At 40.9% G+C, this 23,019-nt stretch overlaps 1 protein-coding gene across 8 annotated transcripts in view; it reads right to left on the reverse strand.

The window, feature by feature from the left end:
- Positions 1–23,019, reverse strand: part of dachd (dachshund d) — a 114,223-nt gene that overhangs the window by 25,400 nt on the left and 65,804 nt on the right. For all 8 annotated transcript variants that reach the window (XM_020609234.1, XM_020609240.1, XM_020609239.1 and 5 more), the window contains 2 exons: positions 17,612–17,727; positions 10,955–11,101 (listed from right to left, as the gene is read on the reverse strand). In XM_020609234.1, coding sequence (XP_020464890.1) covers positions 10,955–11,101; positions 17,612–17,727 — 263 coding nt within the window. The remainder of the gene's footprint in view (positions 1–10,954; positions 11,102–17,611; positions 17,728–23,019) is intronic.

Here is a 23,019-nt window from a genome sequence, read left to right on the forward strand (position 1 = left end):
AGCCCTTGGTAACAACATGATTAAAAAGCTGTTACATCAGAATCAAATCGCACGTCTGACAGTCAGTCCGATACTTAAAAGAATCACACTGAAACAAGATTGAATGTTGAATGTTTTAAAATAATTAAAAAGAGGGCAGTGATTTATTTTGCTGACAGAAATGATAACCTGCAGTGATTTGTGCTGCAGTTAATCTTCATCTAAACACAGGACTTCAGCATCTGTGGCCATCTATCCCTACAGAGAAAAATAAGAAAAAAGGAACTAAGCCATTGTCAATGAAAATGGTATGGAGGTAGCAGCCAGCCCCTTACCCTTAACTCTGTTGTGGACAGATTTCCCCTGACAAAAATTAAACTAGCTCCTACTTGGCACTTTATTATCTCTTCAACTGAATGATTTATTGTTTGTGGAGCAGAAGAACCAAAGAGAGGGGGAAGATTACATTTCCAGCCAAAGCTCAGGCCTGATCTCGTTTTTTACTCCCTCTGTCCAGGAAAAAAGCTCCCGACAAACAATAATGTCAGCTGTAATTGATCGGAGGTCGCCGGCTGGGCCTGCAGTAAAAGCGCACTATTTAAGCGACAATCGGCCCTGCGCTCTTCAGACGCTGGCTAATGAAGCTGTCTGTCTGGGCTATTTACCTTCTCTTAAATGGAAGGGGAGAGATGTACTGTAAGAGACAGGGCTGGAGAGGATCTGCCTCGCGCTCCTGTGAAATAGGACCTGCACATGCCTGAGGAATGTATAATTGGTTGGCGCAGCCAAAGCTGGGGATCCGGTGCTAATTAAATGACTTGTTTAAAGCCTATCTGTCTTTGTTTGGGAGGCTCTGGGCTTCTGAACAATGCATTGTAAATGCTGTTGTCAAACAAACATTCCTGGTTATCCTTTGATTTGAATTGAACAAGACAAAGGGCTGATTTGTGCTGCACTAAGCCTTTGGTTTTCATGGTGTTGAGATATTTTTTTTCCTCCTCTGATCTGTCAAACTGAACAGGACCATTCTAGTCAAGCAGCTAAATGGACTGACTCACTGCACAATGCGTATGCAGCCCGCCGATGCAAAACAATCTGAGTTTTCCTCCTAATTGCACTTGTAAAATGCCTCCATGTCGTGTATGTATTTCTCCAACAAAGGTGAGACGGTGGCGTGCACACATGGAGCCTTTGTTGTGGTCGTATCAAGGGTTTGCACACTAGTCCCAAAAGGAAATGAATGGCTCATGAAAAAGCGTCTGTCAGGGAGCGAGACATTTAGAGGTCTCTGCATAGCACTAATCATCTTCATCTTTACTAGAACTGTTAATCTCCTACAAAACCAGAAGCCATGTGAGCTGGAGGGAGCCTTATAACCATTAGATCAAACATAAGATACAGCTTCCATAAATATGCTGTCTGGATTCACGTTGGCACTTTACACCAACACAAGCGCATGCTTACTATACATATGCGCTAAAACACAACTGCTTCGACATTCACACACATGCAAACAAGAAAAAAAACAGACACACAGATGGCAGGTTCAGTCAAGGCTGGTGAGTCCTGTTTCTCATTAAAATGGGGGGAGAGAGAGGAAGGTAGCGAGCTTTGATGTAGCAACCCACTGCACCCCCCACCCCCCACCCCAGTGTCACTGAATGAAACTTTAAAGCCTTTTGTGTTTACACTGTTAATGTTTATACTAAAGCAAACATCTTGGCTTTGTTAAATACCTGCTGTACGTGTGTGCACATGCACAAGCAGACATAAAAAGAATACATCTTGCAGTAACAAGGACAGGTAACCATGAAAACATACAGGTACACCCTCCGCGAATGATGCAGTATAGATAATTGTGCAAAGGTATGTACACAGAGCTGGCCAGACATAAAACACATGCAAACAATATGCCTTACATTCCTAGGGCCATGATGACTGGATACATTTCAAGCTAATTCACATAAACAAACAAAATATGTTTAGCATGCCAGGATAAAGAGATACACTTTCCAGTGATTCAGGTAGGCAAAGATTTCCTGCCAAGATGCCTAATGTAATGTAATGTAAGAGAATCCATGATAAGAAAACATTTCTGGTTTGATGAGGTAACATAATTGCTTTCCTACCCAAATCACTGAAGTGTAACATGTGGTAGAAATTATCAAGACGACAGACAGAGGTGTTTGTCCTTTAAGTGTATAAAATCTAAGGCAGGCAACTTTTATAGGATAATTTAAATCCTCGGCTCTAATAGAATGCATTCCTTATGAAAATTGAAAGATCAATCATCTCTTTGACAGATGTGTTGTGGAAAAAGTTCCTTCTATCTTTGAAGAGAAAATGCTAAACACGTTTCACCGCCGCCCCACCCGCGCTAGCCCCCCATTTTAGATGTCTATTTGTCTCTTTGTTGAAAATGTTAACACACGGGGCAATAATCAAGCCATATGCTTGCATGTGGCAAATCTCATTACAGTAAATGACCTTTACCAACCAATGCCAGCATCCTTGCGCTTGATAACACCAGAGAGTATAAAGCGGGAGAGACAATGGTGGGTTTAGTTAACGCAATCATACACGTGGCCGGGGGTGGCCGGGACAGCCAGGCCTTCAGGACTCATTAGCAAACACTGGTCGCTTCTCTAATTTGGGTCGGAACCAGGCTCACATTGCATTTGTAATACATCACTCTTGATAAATAGGCATCAGTGTGAGAGCACCAACGTTTGATCGCCGACAGTAAGCCGTGGCACAGTAAGTGCTGTGAGCAGAAGAGGAGAGCAGAAGGAGTGAAGAGATATTACTAGCAGCTGTTACTACTGTGGGCGCAATATATTCAAGCCCAATCAATAAAGCTCCTACAGACAGTGACACCCAAGCAGACACAGGAATCATTTTCATCTGATACTTAGCAAAAGCTCCCCTTTTAAAAAGATTGCTTTCAGTCAATGACAACCAGTTGTCATTTGACTAAGGTTTCTGAAATGAAATATATTGACAGGCGTTATCAATCACAGCCCACTCTGCCATCATATCACTTTGGTGGAGGGGGGTGGGGGGGATCGGTTTACATGTGGTCATCAGATCATCTGTTTTAATTACAAAATTAGCATCACTCTCACTTCCTACAGTACAATCAGCTCATGAGAGAAAATCCGTAATGCAGAGTATAATTTACAGTTGCGGCGCTAATGAGTTCAAGGTGAACTGTGCGCTGTATCTGACTGTAATGTGAATTTTATATCACTACAGTCCAGAAAAAAGTAGCTACTTTGGATTTAATCACATTTAACTACACATCAAATTAAAAAATAACCTTATGTTGAGGTTATTTCGATTATTTTACTGGAATGAGTGTTTTGTTAGGGATTTTAAACACTATTTATCAAGAAATACCTTCCTGTATTTGTTCACACTGTGAAGGACATGCTGAGATTGTGGAATTCCTTAACATTGTTTGAACTTGCTTGCTCCCTCCTTCTTTATCTTGGTCCCAGAGGAGAGGCTGTGTGATGGTGAAGATGTCTGGGCTCAGTACAGCTGATAGCTCTATTTGGAGGAGGGTTCCCATATCATAATTGAGAACACCTTTCGGTCCAGGCAACCAACAGAGTGCTTTTGTGGAACAGAACCGAATATTTGTATAACACAAATGCTCGTTGCTACATAGTCGGGCAGTGGAATATTTTCACTGCGTAATCACAGCAAAAGAGATTGTCATTCTGTTGTTGTCATTACTGTTATTATGTACGCTGTAATAATATTACGCTATGCTAATGTGTCCTCTTAGACACAATCACAGTGAAACGAGAGCACATGATATCCAACTCTAATGCTGCACCATCTTAGCTGTGTATGTGAAAATTGTTCCACGTTCTATGCAATTACACGCCGTGCATATTTCATATTACTCCAACCTGTGAAAGCTCATCATCACTGAAAGGTTGAATGTCATTTATTACACGTATCACATTTACACCAAGTGACATTGTCTTTTCAAATTGTGTTGATCTCTTCACTTTCAAAGGTCAGCCCCTTCCCTGGCTAAATTCAACTTGACAGAGGATAGTGAGGAGGGGACAGCCAAACGCATGCATCACCCCCCCGCATCAAAGCGCTCCAAATTAATCTATCCAATTAATGAAGAATGAGGCCTAATGTTGATGAGAGATGACAACTCGACTGGTCAGTTGTTTTTATAGCTCTACCCCTGCTACTGTGAATTAACCGCAAGAGACAATCAAACAAATATTTCCATGGCATGAGGTTTTGTGGTCTCTCTTCCTCCCTAGAACACTGCAAGTCTGCTGCCACTCAAAACTGATATAACTTGATATGGATGATTACGGAAATAATGTTTAATCAATTCCCCCTGTTATTGTAATCTAATTCTGCAGTTGTCTGCATTTGTGTATTCTGTAGCGACATCAGAGCACCTCACAATTTCCCAATCATGCATATTCAAGTATTACGCTGATGCTTAACAGACGACACAACTGGAATTAGAACGAGGACATTAGACTTCATTAAAAAGAGAAATCATTATCAGGTTTATCTTTTGAAATGTCTATTAAAATGTGTGTGTCGTTCTTCACTTATCTGTCACCTGGCTCCCATGAGCCTGGCAGACTAATAGAGAGATGGTGAGGGCCAAAGCCCAAGAGAGAGACAGAGACCCATCAAGCTCTTCACTTAGACTGGAAGGCTGGCTGTCTGCTCTGCCACTCTCTGTCGAGCTAGGTGCGTCTGACTCAGTTACCGCCACTACTTCTCCTTTATCCTAAACACTGGCAGCTTAAAGGGACCCTATTTTGTCCAGTGTAGTACTGATATCAGAACAGAGACAATAAAAATGAACCACATTGTAAATGCATAAATCAGACAACACAATCATCTGTTCGAGTGAAAGAGGTGTTATGATATATCTGTGAAATGAATTCTATTCAGCCTATGGCTACAATCTAGTCTCTCTCAAGAGCTCCGGCTGACAAAGGCTCCCACAAGAGAGCTAGAGAGGAAGATGGATGCTGTTGCCCCTAGACACTCATATCAGGTCAGTATGTGCTTTATCCCCTAATGGTTAAGGTTAGGATTGAGTAGGGGGTGATACTAGATCTGAGCCCGAGGGCCATTGTTCTGTCTAGAGGAGCAGGAAGTAGCCACCATCCTCCATCATGGCCCACATTTAGTTGAGCCAGGCCACCAGCACTAGTTCAGCTAGCAGGTTGGAGCACGCAGCTAGCTAGTTGGACGTGTCCTTCCACACATAGAGTTTTATTATTAGAAAGGACATAAACAGACTAATTAAATCGCAGCAGTGGAGCTGGGCTGACAGCTGGCGCAGAGAGTGTGACCAAACAGATCCCTATCAAAGAGCAGGAGCAGTGTCTATATATGTGCCCTGCTTTTGTGTGCATGACTGTCTGTGTCTGCTGACGCTCATGCCTGTAGAGCCTGTATGTACGCATGCATGTTCGGCTATTAGTTTCGCCCATTTTAGACTTGTGTTTATTTTATAATTGATGACTATCATTCTTCCACTGTAATTTCATTCATATACACTGTCATCTTAATGTCTTATTTATCGGTCTAGCGGAAAGCACATTGACTCACTGATATGATCCAAAATGGTACAAATGCTATCCAGCAGAGCAGTAAACACTCCAGTAATTAGTGCATGGTCTCCAGGCTGACTCCACTCAGCTCTGCAGCATGGCCAAGTGCGGACCCCATATAGAGAGGAGCCTAGTTATGCATTGATCTCAGAAAATTAAGGCTAACTGCCCCAGATTGCGGCATCTTGATGTACCTTCTGGATGAGCAATGTACTATACTTGCACTGTTTGTAGAGTAAACAGGATAATTTGCACTCGCTGTGCTTTAAAATGAATACTTTTTGAATAATTAATGATGCCCCTTAAAGTGTTATCTGTGTGACCGCAAACATAAAACCTGTGGCGATGAGAAAATATGGTTTTAACAAGTCAATAATGGTGAGTGCAACAAGAACAGCTTAATCAATGAGGCTGCAACGTTTGCAAACAAGGACTTGAATTATAGAGCCAATAATTGATCCCTTCCATTTTTCCCCTCTCCTTTGTGTGATGTCATTGTTTATTGATTGTTTCCTGCCAGTGAGGGATGATGGGAAGTTTCAGTATTAAAATTGCAAGCTGTAGCACCAGCTTAACCAAAAAGGATTAAGTCCCATACCCAACTGAGAACACAGATAATGCTCAGTAATTGGTAAAAAATGAAGATGAATGGGACAGCTAGATAAGGACCAATTAGCTGCTGGGAGTGTACAGCTGTGGTCTCCTCACAGTGCACTCTCAGGGGCCGAGGCCCTCTCTTTCTCTCTCTCTCTCACACACACACACACACACCTACACACACACATTCACACATGCAACCGTGCAAGCACGAGGGTGGGGCCAGCAGAAATTAGCCTGATGACCCTGGGAAGAGAGAATGATGCTTCCTCATCATCTCACCCAGAACCTCTTCTTTCAAGTCTCAGTCAGGCAGCACTCCAGGTACCTGTCACCACCCGTCCAGCTTCAGCCTAGCATGTGTCTTTCCACTCCCTGTTGGGGGCAGGTAGCCTGGACTGAAGCCACAGTTGTGGGATAAAGGGTTTTTAAAGCGGTGCTGCAGAATGTAACTGCTAATACAGCTTAGTTGCTGTGATACGGTTTTAGGCTTGATTTCATATGTACAGTAAAAGTCTGAAAGTTAGCCGTGAATGTTGTGTCTTCTCCTTTTACTGCGGTGCTGTCTGTCTGTGAGCTGTTTGGTCGGCATGTTGTGGCATCATCTGGCCGATGACAGTGGAATTCCCATATCTAATTACAAACAGGATTTCAGCTCCATTAGAGTTGTGTGGTGAAGAGTCAGGTGAGTGGCAGGGCAGCACCCAGTGGCCAAAGAGAGAGGGTGAAACACAGAGGCATACGTGACACTGAGTATAAAAAAGAGAGGGAGCGAGAAAAGGGTGAATGCTGCCTTATCTTTTCTTTCCACTGCTTTTCTGAGGGTCTAAGAAACACTTTATTTTCCTTCCACAGCTGAAAAAAAAGCAATTCCTTCTCTTGAAATTGGCAGCTGTTTGTTAGTGGGCAGCTGACAATATTTTCTCTCCCAGTAATGAAGGTTGTGTCTGGGGTCAGTGCACTGGGAGGGAATGGCGGACTGTTTATCCCCCTCAAGGCCCAGCGCCACACGTGTTTCGCTTGGTCTGTGATCTGTAATTGTGGCATTTCCTGAGAGGCACAGGAACAATCCACATTGTGCTTTGAGAGAGCTCCCCCTGCCCAACCAAAGAGTGTGAGGGAAAATCAAAGAAAGACACCCCCACGTACCTCTCGTTTTCTCTTTTTTACTTTTTATGTCAGTCGATTTCCATCTTTTATCTGTCTCTTCCTCATATACTCCTACAAACAATCTGTTTCCTTGCTCTGCTCCCACTCAGGATGTTTGGTTATTTTGGAGTTGAACTGGCTGTTTTTTTCCTTATAATTAATAACATTGATGCAAACAGGAAGGTCTAATTGTGATGAATATTTAATGTGAGGGAGAAACATTAGCCTGTTCAATTTACATCAACACAAAGACAGCGACAGGCAATCCAACAAACAGAACACAGTGTCCTTCACTGGCCAGCTCTGCTGTGCTTTGCTTCAAGCACTTCACAATAAGATATACTTCACAGACAAACACTGACACAAGGGACCTGTATTTTAGCCTGAGGAAGATTTTCTATGTTAAATGGATCTACGTCCTTTGTGGTATTATCAGAAGGGTGTTCATCATATCAGTTCCTCTCATGGTTGGTAACATAATTTGTGTAAGTAAACACATCCGTTTGTGTGAGTCTTAGTTTAAGCTGGATGATTACAAAACTCCAGTCTATTTCCTCAGAGCAGCTGTGGTCTGAGTCTGTAAAAAACAGCATGAAGTCATTCTCCAGACAGCGCTGTGAACAACAGTCAGTCCGGTCCCAACGAAGCTACAGCCAAATACAGTTTCCCTCCTGCCCACTCCATGCTATATTAGTCAAGTGATTTATAAGTTTGGATTGCTATTGGAGAATATTCTTGAGAGCTGGACATATTAGGCATTCACACTCCCAAATAGTTAGTGAAAGCAGGCCAGAGCGAGACACTTTTAGAATGTTAAGTAATCCTCTAATCATGCTTTCTTTTAAGTCAGTTCATATTTTTGTGAAATTGCTAAATGAAAATAAACATTGAGTGGAAGCCTGAGGCTAGATGAAGAAGGCAGAATACTGCTAGCAGTGTTTCATGGCCCTGTGGTGCAGAGCAGGCCATATTTCTCTGGCGTATTATCAGGATGACTCCTGCTGGCCACCCTGTCACAGGAGAGTGCTTGATATAAACAAGAGATTGCTGCGACACCCAGTAATCAATATTAGGATGGTTTCAGTACCAAACATCATTTGTCTCTGCAACCATTCCTTTGACCAAACGAAGCATTAATTCAAATCATAAATCTGAGCTGATTTAAATCCGAGGAGAGTGAGGGAGAGAGAGGCCCCTGTTTGACTGCCTGCCCCTAATGATTTATTTTCTACATTTCTGCGAGCGAGAGATTTGTCCATACTCACTGACAGGTCACCTTCAAACGCCAGTGGCAGACTGTTCATCACCATGCAGACGAGCATCTCATCGCTGCGAGTAAATATTAAAGGAAAAGAATCCAATTGATTGTGGATGGGGCCGAGAGGCGTCACTGCCATATATTTCACTCAGAGAGCTAATGCTGTGGCCCATGCACCCACACCTAGAGCTGCTCCCCCTTGCCAGAATTATGATTCTACCGGGAGCCTGTGTGGCTGGCTGTGGGCTCAAGGTTACAATTTAAATTGTAAAAAGATAAAACAGTTTCTTATTAGCTCCATTGCCATAGCCTTGCTGTTGGTACTCACATTTATCTTTATTTCCGTGACCTCGTATTCTCTTTTTTTTTTTTTACACACTCCATTCTCTTGGAGTGATGACCTCACACTTTATGCATTTTGCATTGTTAAATCTGCTTAGAAACACATCCTGTTTTGCTCTTGTGCACCATAAGCTCCATGGTGTCATGTATTACTGTTGAAATGTATTCAGGACTTGAGCCATTTATTACTGTAAGTGAATCAAAACCTCCATTTAGCAACCAAAGCTACAGAGATTACATTCTGTCTATGATTTGGAATGAGCTCATGAATCTGCACTAACATACATTATCATTCTCTTTAATACACTAAGTGGTTCTGTGTGATATTACAAAAATCCTTCTGCATTTTAGTGCTAATAATTAATTGAAATGCCACATAGCGAAAAAACCAATTCTCTCACCGCAATTCAATTAGACCTTGTTAAAAGCTGATAGCTTTGGGAAACTGTGCTCACACTTTCATTTAGCTTTTAAGAATGTTTTCTTTCATCACTTACACTTGCTTACACTTACCTTACCGAATGGAAAATCTACAGTGCATACATACAAATGGAACAAAAATATTCCACTATTTCATTTACACCGGAGATAGTGCCATCTAAGTCTTTCGTTTCAGACAAGCTTTATATATAGGATCACGTATTAACTCTGGCAAAGTGTTTTTTGTTTTAGGTGCTGCATATTTATTTGGCTCTTAATTAAGCAGCATGTCACAATCTACTTAAAAGATTTCAATTACATTTGGCTGAAAGTTAGGCAAACCTTTGGTGTGGGCAACAGTGCACTGGTGCAAACAAGCACGGTTTGTCTCAAGAGTGTTGACTCTTCAGTCATATACAGTGCATCTGTGTAGGTAGAGATACACTACCAGTCACTTCTGAGTGGTATTCTGTAGTAGGATAAGGACAGAAGGAAACAAGTGGAGAAAGAAGAGTGTGACAAGTGACTAAGGCCCCCAGCTAGAATCAAACTGAGGATGTTGTACCTTAACCATTCAACTATCAGGACACTATAAACTGTTGTAGCTGCATGCACTCTTCCACAATCTTCCTATAAATTTTGTTAATTTTCAGCAAAAGTGAAAAACAATACATTTGCATGATCCAAAGAAAAAGGTTTGTTTATATGTCATATTGCAATAATTGGCTGTCAAGCTCTTGCAGGTGCCAGTTACGCACATTTTCTGCTAGAAAACCGGCACAATTCGATAGTATTCTATCTATAGGTGGTGCTACAGAAATATGAAAGTTACAAACAATTTAATGGCCATATCTCAGAGGTTTTAAGTCTGACTCACTTTAAGGTCTCCTACAAGCCTTTCAACTTTACATTCAACTCCTACAACTTTCAAAGTGAATTTCAGATTTCTCAAAACATCATGGCTGGGATGAGCCAACCTGCATGATTTTCAATCATTATTTGTGTTTTGATAAAGATGTGGATCGAGATGCAAATTTAAAAGTGTGAGCCCACAAACATATCTATTCATGTTCTGGTATGTCCTACCATGTTGTTCTAATAGGTTGCCAGTTTCTTGTAAAATGCCACAATTCATACACACAAAGACTGTAACTGAAACCAAAAGTTAATGACAGGTGCACACACACTTACTCCTAGCTATCCTACAAAGCTACTGCAGACAGTAGTCTGCCAGTACATGGTCCAAACAAAACTTGACTAATCTAAATGGTCATAACACAAGTCGTGCGACTCACTTGAATTCTTACAAACCACCACTTTCACCGAAGATTTTTGACTTTTTTTTTTTAATTCGTGACTGTCTTCAGCAAATCTGCATTATTTTAAAGCAGTGTGTTCACTTTGATACAGAGGTTGACTGATATGCGCATTACAGTGTAAATATCTAAGCATTTTGTAAGCACACATGGTAGCAGAGCGATAACGGGGGTGGTATGAGTGCTCTGTGTGTCAAAATGGTTATAATTTCCTAAGTCTCAGTGTGTAGAACAGTCACACAAAACAGTGGGTGTTTTGTGACGGACATTCTCACCGACGCTGGAGCTGAGGTCTCCATTCTCTCCGTCGGCCCCATGGTGGTTGGCGTTGCTGTGGTAGCTGCTCATTGCCTCCAGCTTGATCTTCTTGACCTTCATGGCCTCTGCGATGGCTGCGTAAAAAAAAGCTGCTGCTGTCAGGCCTGAAGAGAGGAGGCAGAGGAGGCAGAGAGCGCTTACAGACTGCTACACGTCTACTGGGGCTGAGCCACTGCACCTGCAAAACTTTTCAGAAACCTGCTTTGTTGGGTTTAAGAGAAAAAAAAAAGCACTGAAAAGGAAATTTTGAAACAATAAAACAATGAATAATTTTATACACTATGGGGAATAAGCGCCTGTGAGCTCACAGCTTGTTTCTCATCCTTTGACACTAGATATCTTCACAGCAGGTTATCATGCTGATGGGATGGATTCCTGTGTGTGTGGCAGCATATTTTTTTATGCATTCATATTTTTATGAATGTTTCACCAACTCCAGCATTCCTTGCCACTAGTATTAATGTATTTGCTACTTGGTGTAACTAGATGGAATCAAGATAATAGTGTATGGTGCAAGCATTTTGTGTATACAACTTATAATACACAATATGAGTTTGTAGAGGCATAGTGGCACAGTGTGACATGGAAGGGTTCAGGGAAAGAAAGCGAAAGAAGATGTGAGAGAGGTTCAACATATACAGAGAGAGAACGGTGTCTTAAAAACTTCTTAACTGGGGTATTTTCATTGATACGGTCTAATTTATTCATCAGATCAAATTGCCCTGAATAATGCCCAACACTGACATTCAAATACATCACAGCTGCATAGTGTAGTGCTTCATAATAAGAGGGCTCTTCTGAGAGTCAAGGCCAGGCATCAAGCAGAATGAAAAGCTGTAAACAATGGACCAAGTATTCAGTTATTTTATTTCTTTAATACTTGTAAAAGAGTGACTGAGTGTATTCAGTATTTAGAAGGCCGTGTGAAATAAAAGTAAAGGAACATCAAAAAAAGAAAGTCATGGATGAAATTCAGGATGATTCTCACTATATTCTCAAAATAATTTCAGGACTTTTAAGGAAGGAAAATAATGAGGTGACAGGCAAAAAGAACTATCAAAAATTTTTTTAAGTGACACTGGGCGTATGAACACCAAAGAAATCTTCTAAAAAAAAAAAAAAACACAAAAAACTGTGGATAAATTATAATATATTGTGTTGTTTTTGTGTTTGTTTGTAAGACATTTTTATGCACAGTGTTTTTTAACTGCTCATAAAACCTGAAAAACAACCCTCAAAACAAAAAACCTATAGAAATATAAAATGACAATTGTCTCTGTTCATAGTCCAGCCTCTGAACAATTATATTAACTTGCACAAATGTCTGTTGTGGCTTATACAATACAAAAATTACACTACATTCTTTAGTATGCTTAACACTTAAAAATGTCTGACAACACAGCAGATAACTTTGAGAAATTAAATTGACTCTCCAGAGGCTGGAGGCTGCTGTTTTCTGTCTTTAGCAGACTAAATGACTATTGACTTCATATTTTAAATTATCCTTCACATTTCCACTGCCATCTCCGAATATATACTGCAACAGCAATATTTGACGTGATCATCTGGCTCAATCAAAACGGACTTGATATGATTGATATAGTAAGTCTGAGATTATAGACATATATATGCTGAGAGCACTGCAGAGATCATAAAGCACTGGTTTGTCATTGTGATAGTTCCAGGGTTCTGGTGTATTGAACGTGACTGAAATCTTTATTCATGAGGCTGGTCTCCAGCAGCAGGGACAGATAGTGCTAAAGCTCCACTAGTCCCGGTGTGTCTCGAGAGAGAGTCCCACGACTCTTCTCGCCAGCCCTAGCAACAAAATCAAAGATACACGGCAAGAAAAAGATATGTACAGTACCTATTAGTGGAATCACTCATATCCACAATATGGTATATCACCTGCCCTTTTACAGAGGCTGCTTATACTTGATATACAGGTTTTCCTTATGTTTGGCGCAGAACAAGGCAACGTCTGCGTTTATCAACACTAAGCTGTCACGTCTCCGTGATGGGACTCTAGAACAGCTATTAGCCATGCATTTGAGGGGAGACACAGGTACAAGGAGTGGTAGAAATCTAACATGTGAGTCTAATAGACACATGCGAGCATGCGCACACGCAGGCAAAAACACACGCTGACAAACACACACACGAGAACATACCAGCCTTCTCATCCCCAGCTGATAGGCAGATGGCGAGAGTCACTCTGAGCCACTGACACGGAGGTGCATATAATTTAAAGCCTTGTTTGCATCTTAAAATACATCAGTACCATATTGACGTACAGTATACATCATGTCAACCAGGGCCCTCTCATTTGCAATGGGCCCTGGCTGCTGTTCCATATGCATAGGCAGAGCACAAAAAAAGCCACTGCCTCATAAGAAGGTGATACTTCTCCACATAATGAATGTGGCCTCTGCCCAGTCTGAAGGTCAGCCTTCATTTGTGTATAATGGGCAAGAGTCAACTGTTTTCCAAATGAGACGTATGCAGAACAGACTGCCGAGTAAATATTGAAATCACCTCTGGGCTGTTTGTGTGATAAATTCCCCCTACAAATCAGGTGCTGCTCAAAGGAGTGCCGCAGTGGTGCTTTGTGATGCTCTCTAACTTTGGCTGGGAGAACACTGTGGTTTATAGCTCTGCAGCCTGTGCGCCATCAGTATTTCTGTTTCTTCACCAAACTGGTGTGAACTGTTCAAAAACAAAACACAAGAAAAAAGTAAAGTAATCCATGCAGAAGAAGGTGATAGGGTTTGATCAAATGTGTATAGAGCAACTAAAGGCAAAGGAACTGATTTGTACTATTGTGCAACAGATGAAATTATCACTTTCCCATTTTTCATCCTGCTCCAATCTTCATCGTGTTTGACAAAGTGACACACTCCATAAATCAAAATGTTTGTTCTGATAATTGTTTCATTTCACCAGATCAATTGTCATATCCAGATAACACACACACACACACACACCTCAATACTGTGGCTGTAATAAGGAAGCCTGGGAAATGTTGGCACCCAGCAACAAGTCTATTAAGCCACTAAAAGTTTAAACATCTACAATACCAGTCCCACTCAGTGCTAATCTGCATTCATTACTATGCAAACAAAACAATCCAGCCTCATATATTCTTTCAAAGTCACCTTTAGATTCAGACACTTTTCTCATAAAGACGCACGGGCAAGTCTGAATCCTCCTGAGCACAAAACAAACAGCGCATCACGGCTGCATGTGGAGAGCCACACCAGTCAAAGAACAGAAAAGGGAACATTTCACCAAATAGAGAATAGCACGGCACTGTCACATGGGGAGCACAAAACAGCAAATAACAGAGACAAGGTCTGATGGTAGCCCTTGGAGCAGCTGTCATATTAAATAATAATGAAGGATCTATTAATATGCAAAGGAAGCAGCAGCCGACTGGCTTAACGCTGTCATGCCTCTGCATATTGTCAGGATCTTCATCATTAATTAACATGCTAGCTGCCCCATACCTGCGCCAATGTCAGAACATTCTTACAACAAACACCCCAATGCCTGTGCCCTCCGCAACTAGCTCGTATAATTAAATTAAAATCAGATTAACTTCACATCAGTACACAAAAGACTGACTTTTATGACTTTCTCTCACAGCGATTAAAAAAATAAATAACTTATAAAAAACCAGAGCTTATCTGCTGTGTTTCTGTTCTGTTCTCTGTTAAGGACCGCACCATGGGCAACAATGAAAACACTTTATTTATCAGGGAAGCAGGATAAGTAGAGAAGAGATACTCCATGTCAATGAGCACGGCTGCCTAATTTTATGCATAGACCAGTGGCAGCATAGCAATGACAAACTGGGGTTGGGAACAACGCGACTCTTAGGTAGACTGCGCCACTTGAACTGTGCTATCCACATCATGACAAATTTAGTATCAATTACAGAGCGCGCTAACCTTATGACAAGCAGCAGACTGAAAGAGGCGGGGTAAAGGCACAAAGAAATGACACTAAATTACCTGGTGCATACTGGATCTATTTTAAAGCAGCTGGAAGTGGCAGTGGATTAGATGATCCACTCTAGAAGCTGATGTGCTAACTGTACATCAAACAAAAATATTACAATACATCTCCACCTACTATTATCCACACAAATACTTGGACTGTAAGGCAGAGCCAGCTGCCATTAGAAAACATTGGTTTTTTTTTATCAGTAAAGTACTGGATGCACCCCGGTAAGATGTAGGTGACATTCATTTCTCTAATGGTAAATGCAGTACTCTTGCATTCGAAAGGTTGAAGCCATATCCAGGACATAAATGAATTATACTGAAGCTGCGGCTTAAGTAGTAGCCAGAGTGTGAGTGGAGGCCCTCTCCACTTTAAAGGAGCTGTCATCTCAGTGTGGTGTCAGTCCACAGCAAATAATCCGATTTGGAGGCCAATCTGCCTGTAATGCATCAGCAACTGGAAAGGCTCCAGCACAACTCTCTCCCCCTCAACCCCCCGGGCATGAACGCAAGCATGTATACAGTACATTCAGACACTCACACATGCATATGTGCTGTCACACACATATGAGGGTATTTCCTTAAAGGGGAACCTTAATCATATTAAGTTGTCCTTTTCTAAATGGAGCTGGTGTCAAGAGCACAGATACATACGTACGTTAACAATGTGTTCCACACAGGCTCTCTGGTCGTGTTAGAGTGTGAAGAAGCCATTTTCCCACTGTGATGAATATAGTCAGTGATGTTGATCTAATATGACTTGAGTCTGTCTATTATCAAAAAGCATCTGCTGACCATGGCTTGTATGATGAAATCATAGTAAATAAAGTTGCTAAAACTGAGTAAATTAAGAAAAAAGAATGAAGTACCGGTTGTGTCGGCTCATAGCTTTAAAATGAAATTATTGAAAAAAGTTCCTATATCTATCGTAAGATGAGATTTCATGTGCTAGAGTAACACCAGGAGAGAGACGGCATGCTGCTGTGAAGGAAACTTTTCTGTCATGGAGTGTTTGGCTCGTTCTCTGTGGCCCATATTAATTGGTGCAGTGGCTTTTTCGTGGTGTCTTGGACTACTGGTGAAGCCTCAGAAAAAGCCATCGGCCCCTGCACCCCAGCCTGTGTGCAGGCGCTAACTCAGCTGAAAAAGCACTAATATGACATGACATGATAGTGTAACTATTTAAGACAGTTTCTCGATGTCGGCTTTTTATCATCAATCAGAATATCTGAACATGACAGGGATTTCAATTAGTCGCCCACTTAGACACTAACTTATGTGTGGTCAATTATACTTATTATTAATCTGTCAAAATCTGTAACTTCCTTGATGTTTAATGTTTAATGCTATCATCAAAACAATGAATGGTTTAATTATAACACAAACTGATAGAAAAGTTCAGCCTCACCACAGTTAGGAAGCTTAATGCAGTTGTGAGAAGACCAAAAAAACCTCAATTACTTTATCGCTGCCCTCTGAATACCCTGACTAAATGTCAAGATCATAGAGTCCCTCTGGGCTTAAAGGGGGTGATATCAAAAGGTTTCTCTGTTGCTTTATGTTCCACTAAATAACATGGGTCTTTCTCATCATTGTCCTCCTCTGTGTTCACTTCGGCCTTTAAGTTCGCCTTCTTTACTACAGCCCAGATAGCCAGTGACCTCACTCTATTCCCAGAGTTCAAAGCACTGGTCTGTGAGCCTGCATTGTACTGAATCACAGGGATGGCTCGATCTGTGTGTAATATTGAATTTCAAACCCCTCACAGACTCTGCACCGCTAAAGGAAAAAAGAAAAAAAAACACTTTGAGACCATTTTTGTAAAGATTGAAAAAAATGTGTGAACTAAGATAATTAACAAGTCTGTTAAAACTGTTATACGCCAAAGATCACAATAGAAAACCAGCACTTTTTTACTTGTTTTATCTCTAGAGTGCTACAGCACCACAGTTAATACTTGGTTAAATACAATGTGCACTGTATGCTGAGTGAGCATTCAAAGAGCTCCTTTTGACAGTACAATATCATTAAAGACATATCAAGAAGGAGAGCAAAATATGCAAATCAGAGCACTTGCAGCCAACATCAAAGCAGTCACAATCAAGCCAGCCACAAATAGAACAAAGGCATTAGTTGAAATAAGACTTGGCCCAGGGGTAAGTTAGGGCACAAACAGTTGTTGATTCTTGTGGCGATAAGCTTACATTAGCATCACCACTGCCTATGTACATATAGCAGTGGAGTGGATTTAATCGCACTAATTAGAATGCACTCAAGGCAAAATGCAACATCTACTGGAATAATCTGAGAGAAAAGAGCTCCACTCCAATTTATTCTCCCCCTCTTGGTTTACGGGGGTTGAGCAGAGGATCTGTTTTTGGTCAACGAGTGAGCGGCTGGTGTCTGGTGGTCGGGTGGTGCATGTGTCACTTTGGACTGGTTGCCATTTGGAGGACAAGCTGCAGGGAGGCCACTCACACGAAGGCTCTTTGGGTGTGTGTCAGTGTGTGTGTGTGACAGGAAGAAAAGAGGGAGACAGAAGACACCCAGACAGAGTGAATCAGAGCCCTGGCAACAGTAAAAGAGCTACAGACTGAGAGCAAACCATACCTGTGGGTGGGATCATGCCAGGAGACATGAGGCCAGGGACTGAGTGGGGCATGATGTGGGGGTTCTCTGGTGATGTCACACTCTGGGTCCTCTTCGGAGGCCGGCCGGGTCTGGAGCTAAAACACAGGGCAGAGGAGGAGGAGAACGTGGGTGAGAGATGAGGAGGAGACCGGCAGAGGGAGGAGGAGTTGTGTGGGTGGTGGTGGTGGAGGGGGGAGGTGTTAACATTTGGAGCACTCCAGAATGCAATTCCATTCCAAAGAGCTAACATGTACTGTAAATAAATTTCTTTTCAAGGACAGTTGCATTCTGCAGCTCAACATAATAGACTTCCATAACTAATTAGATTACACAGTGAATTCATTTCCTTTATTGAAGATCAACCACTTTTTGATGCATAATTCATAACCCGTACCTCGTTACCTGTTCCTCCGTATTAATATCCCCACACTATTTGAATTGCCTCGTTTGCATATGCTAAAATCCAGAGCGCGGCCTCGGCCTGGAAATTACATGTTAACTTGTTATAATTATTGCAGTCAGGCCACTATTGATTTATGAGACTTTTAAAAACCAAATATGTGTAGTTCTGGTAATGAATGATATTTTAAGGTTCTTCAGGAAATTAAAAGGCAATGGCTGCCTTAGGAAATGTTCTGCTTGCTTGATTTAATGCATGCCTTAGCTGGAAGGTGGTGTGACAGAGTGATTCAGACCTGTTGGACGGTTCTGATGGGGGAGTTTTATTACACCAAACGAGGGGCACAGATCCAGCCGTGATAAATGACTGTGCCACCTTACTGTGGAGGAGAAAGGGCCTTCACAGCAGATACACCCCTGACTTTCCACACATCTTATTCATTCACTTATTAATACAGCTTCGATTTGCAATCAATACCTACTTTGCTGGCTTATAGTTACAAAGAAAAGCCTAGAGGGTGAAAAAAAATGCAACGAGCATATAATGGGGGGGCATGAGATCCGATAGAGGTATATTCTTTATGAACAAGGAACTGGATGTCTCAGGTGAAGATGAATTACAGTGACTTGACACAGGTGACATATTGGCTTCATACATTATTTCACATACAATAGTCCATTTAAAGCTTTACCAAGATACTAAGTTTATTCCAATATGAGCTGAGGTTAATCCATCTTTCACTACGGGAGGAAACCTGGACAAACAGCAGTAAATTTTACAAAGGAGCAGAGCCGGAAATCTGAGAAGAGTTTGAGTTACTGTCAACTTTGTTATAAGGTGTGATTCTTTTTCAAATCCTGAGAACATTCTCTTCATAAATATACTTATATAGGTCTTGATTATGCTTTTGCCATGATTACTTTATGCCCACTGCAGGGGCAGATCTGGAAAATTTTGGACAGGCTGGGGAACAGACAGAGAGAAGGTTGGCATATTTGAAATAAATGTAAAAAGTAAATTAAACCCTAGTTCGATGAAATACGGGGACATTTCTACTGCACAGTCATCGTCATCCCCCAATCGCCACCGAGGCAAATCACGCCAAATACTCCACAACAACACAAAGAAATGAATGTAAATATCATGCTGCATTCATGACATATAAAATAAAACTAATCAATTATAAAGCACCAGAAAATTTGTATTTAAGGCAACAATTTCTCATTGTTTTTAATTTTTCATTCCTTAATACTGACAAGCATCATATCTGGACTCTGGCAGGAGTGGCACCAGGTGTGGCCAATCAGATTCTGGGGCCACCTCTGGCCACCACCCTGGCTCCAGCCATGGTCCACTGACAACATTGACTCTGCTGTATTTTCTCACATAGGTAAAGTTTAATTTGTCAAATGATTTTTAATGTGAACACTGGCTTATGAGTTTTTAAAGAGGTTTACAGGCAGGCTATAACAAATAAAGGTTTACTATGTAATTAATAAATGTAACCAATCAATGAGATCTCCTAATGTTTTTAATAAAGATGGCTCCTTCAGGACTTCACCAGTACAGTATACGAGGCTGTTTGTGTTTCGGTGCATTTCACTACATTCCCCAAAGGCAGTATCTACAGAGTAAGTCAGCAGATTAGTACAGATACCTCACAGCCTTAGTGACTGAATTTATTCAGCCGTGTCTTGTGAGGTTTATTTACCTCAGTCCTGCTAATAGAGTGCACTCGCTCTATCTGTCTGAATGTGCTGACTCTCTCATATACCAGCTCTGGAGATTTTAGGTCTAAAAGCAGACTTTCACCCAACTGTGTCCCTTTGGAGGGAAAACACACAAGTGATAGAAAGAGGTAGCGAGAGGTAGAGCAAATGACAGAATGTGAGAGGAGGGCAGTGGAAAAAAAAAAGAGGGAGAAAGCGAGGGGGGGCAGAAAGACAAACGAGTGCCCGCTCAACCCAGGAACGTCTGGAAATGTAATTCCTATTTCTATAGAAGCACCTCTTTGATCTTATGAGAGAGAGATCGCAGACAGTTTTGCTGTCATCACTTTCACTTGTACTCTGGCTGAATTATTTATGAAAGACCTCAATAGAGGGTATGTGATGGGTAAAAGGCTTTTTACCAACAATACTAAAAGCAAAAAGGCCCTCAAATGGGCCAAAAATGTCACATCAACCTCAGATCATGTCAAAGGATGTGAACCCAGGTACAAAGACCCAGTTAAGTAAAGGTGATGTTTAGATAGCCTGCTAAAGAATCTGTCCATGTTTAAGGGGATAGCATTTCAACTACTCTCTGCACACAAATAACACTGGCTAGCCATGAAAGCAATACGCAAACTGAAAAAGAGCTTTGAACTGAGGAACCTCCAAGCAACAGGAAAGCTTCTGAGAAATTAATGATATTGTTTCCTTTCCTCATGCTTGTGTAGAAATGGCAGAAGCACTTTATTTTAGAGGGGTTTGTGGTGACCAGCTCTTCAAAGCCTTTTGAGATATATATATATATATATACATCGATATAGCTAATGCTTAACAATATGTGATGTACTTCCATGGAATGCCAGGTCTGAGGCATGCATGCTAACATCCGCACAGATCTGCGATGGTCAGAGCCATCCAGGCTAATAAACTGAGTCCAGAGAGGAACTCAACCTGGCCTCAAACTAAAGAGAGAGGCTATTTATCAAGCAGCAGATGCTGATTCCCTAAATAGCCTGGCACAGAAACTGCTCCAAACTAGGCCATTATTGCAGAAAAAAAAGCCAGAACAACTGGATTTATGATTGGAATTTTGGTATGTCTCATGCCTCACCGCTGTTGTCTTTTCTAATCTTTCTCACCATCTTTTCATTTTCTCTGCTCTGTTTTGAAACAGTGTGGGAAAATATCCTCTGGATATTAAATTGGACTTATTTGGCCAATACTACTCTCATATTGAAGGTCAATTATGAAATAACTTTAATGCCTGACTTGTTTAAATTTATACCAAAGATAATCAGGGTCCTCATATCTCTGGCTTCAATTAAGAAAACAAAATAGACCCCACCAGACTTGGACCAGTGCCACAAATATGTTACACATCTATTCTCTCTTTTTTTGTTTTGCTGCCATAGTGAAAAGAAAATAGTGGTGAACTTTCCCTGAACCAGACTTCCTTTAATGGCCCGGCCGTGTGTTGACCCAGCAGAGTCGGCTGGAACCTGATACTATCCAACACACTACGCTGCACAGGCAATCAGATTACATGGGGCTCAACAATACACTCCACATGAGTCTAGTTTCAGCACTACAATGCAATAAAAGCACAATAATTAAATTCACGTTCTCACCCTGTTTACAGGAAGCCAACACAAGGCGATAGGTATAATAAGAGGTATAATATCGGATGAGACGTCAGGACCATCGTTGATCTCATGGCAAAATTCTGACGTCTCACTATCAGACTCTTTTCTGTCGACGGAAGCAATGACTGAGATCTTATTACCCAGAACGCCGTTAATGCAGTGATTATGATCTGTTATAAATCAATTGAAACCACAAATGTAATGTTTAGCCCAAGTGAGCACACTCCCTTAGTGGATTTAGTTACACACAAAATCACCTGCTCCTCCCATCTTTGGATATCTTTAGGAATTCAACCTGATTATGTCAATAGTGACTCTGGTTTGCAGAGAAAGAGCACAATATTATTTCCTGCTGGTTATGATTGAGCCATTAACCTTTTATCTCAGTCTTTTGTTTGACGTTTCTAAAAGGTAAGGATGAAGATATTTATTCCATTTCCGCCCAGTTGGCCAAAACAAGCGAGTGAATCATTCTGTCTGGGGCTTATGTAAACAAAAGGCCTCTCCAGGTCTCTGCCAATCAGGCCTTATAAAATATTAACCCAATGTCATTGCCCTTTTAAAATCTCTCACCTAGAATTCCCTAATTGTTCCTTTTCTTTATCTCTCCAGTGCAGAGAGTAAATAAATTAACAAAATAGCTTTTATCACCCTGAGTAACCTTTTAACTGAAGGATTATCTGGGGTTTATTTTTCATTTCTCTCAGAGCGATAGCAGAGTATGCCCCATTGATTGGTTTGCCGAGGTGGTGACCAGCCATGAAAACAAGGTCTTATTGATAAAACAAAGCAGCCCCTTACCTATTAAGTACCAGGTCAGGCAGAAATTCAGAGGTCTCAGACCATCAGGGGCTTGAATATGCTGAGTTTATAGCTTTTTTAACATTTTTTGTTTAATCAAACTGCTTAACAAGATGCACGCAGCTCCCCTGAGAGCTTATGTTTGTTGAAAGTCGGATAACATGGATGTGGTGTACTACCAATTTAAAATCGCCACAGACAAGATAACAGCTTTGGTTGAGAAGAAAAGATGAAATGTTTAACTTTAATTGTAAAAAATAGTTATTTTAGAACAAACTTCTGTGTTTTCTTCACTTTGAAAACAAAACTGCTTTATGACATGCATGTATCAGTATAAAAATCTATTTCAAACTATAGTGTACGGTGAACACGAATAAAATACTAATTTCTCAATGTGGATCTGGGGTGATAAGAATTAATTATCAGCTGATTTGAATGTGATTTCAGTTCTTTTTCCCTTTTGAAGAGAATTAGTTTTTTTAAAAGAAGTAAATTACGTCAAAATCAATTAAAAGTTTCATTTACTGACACTGAATATATGTTTGGTGTTTAAGACATGATGTCACCTTGGGCTTTAAGGAATAAATGTAATCAAATTAACATGCATTTTCACTTTTTTCTTTACATTTTTAGACCAAAAAATGAATACATTACTTTAAAAAACATCTGACAGATTAATTGATAATGAAAATGATTGTGTGTTGCAGCCCTAGATAACAGCCGTGTGAAACAATGATCATAAAAATCTGGCAAAACAAAACCGCTGAAAGTGACAGGAATACACGCTGCCTTCAACAAAAAGGGGGGGATGGAAAAATGATTTATATTTCC

The sequence above is a fragment of the Monopterus albus genome, unplaced genomic scaffold, assembly GCF_001952655.1.
Source record: "Monopterus albus unplaced genomic scaffold, M_albus_1.0 scaffold99.1, whole genome shotgun sequence".
Classification (NCBI taxonomy): Eukaryota; Metazoa; Chordata; class Actinopteri; order Synbranchiformes; family Synbranchidae; genus Monopterus; species Monopterus albus.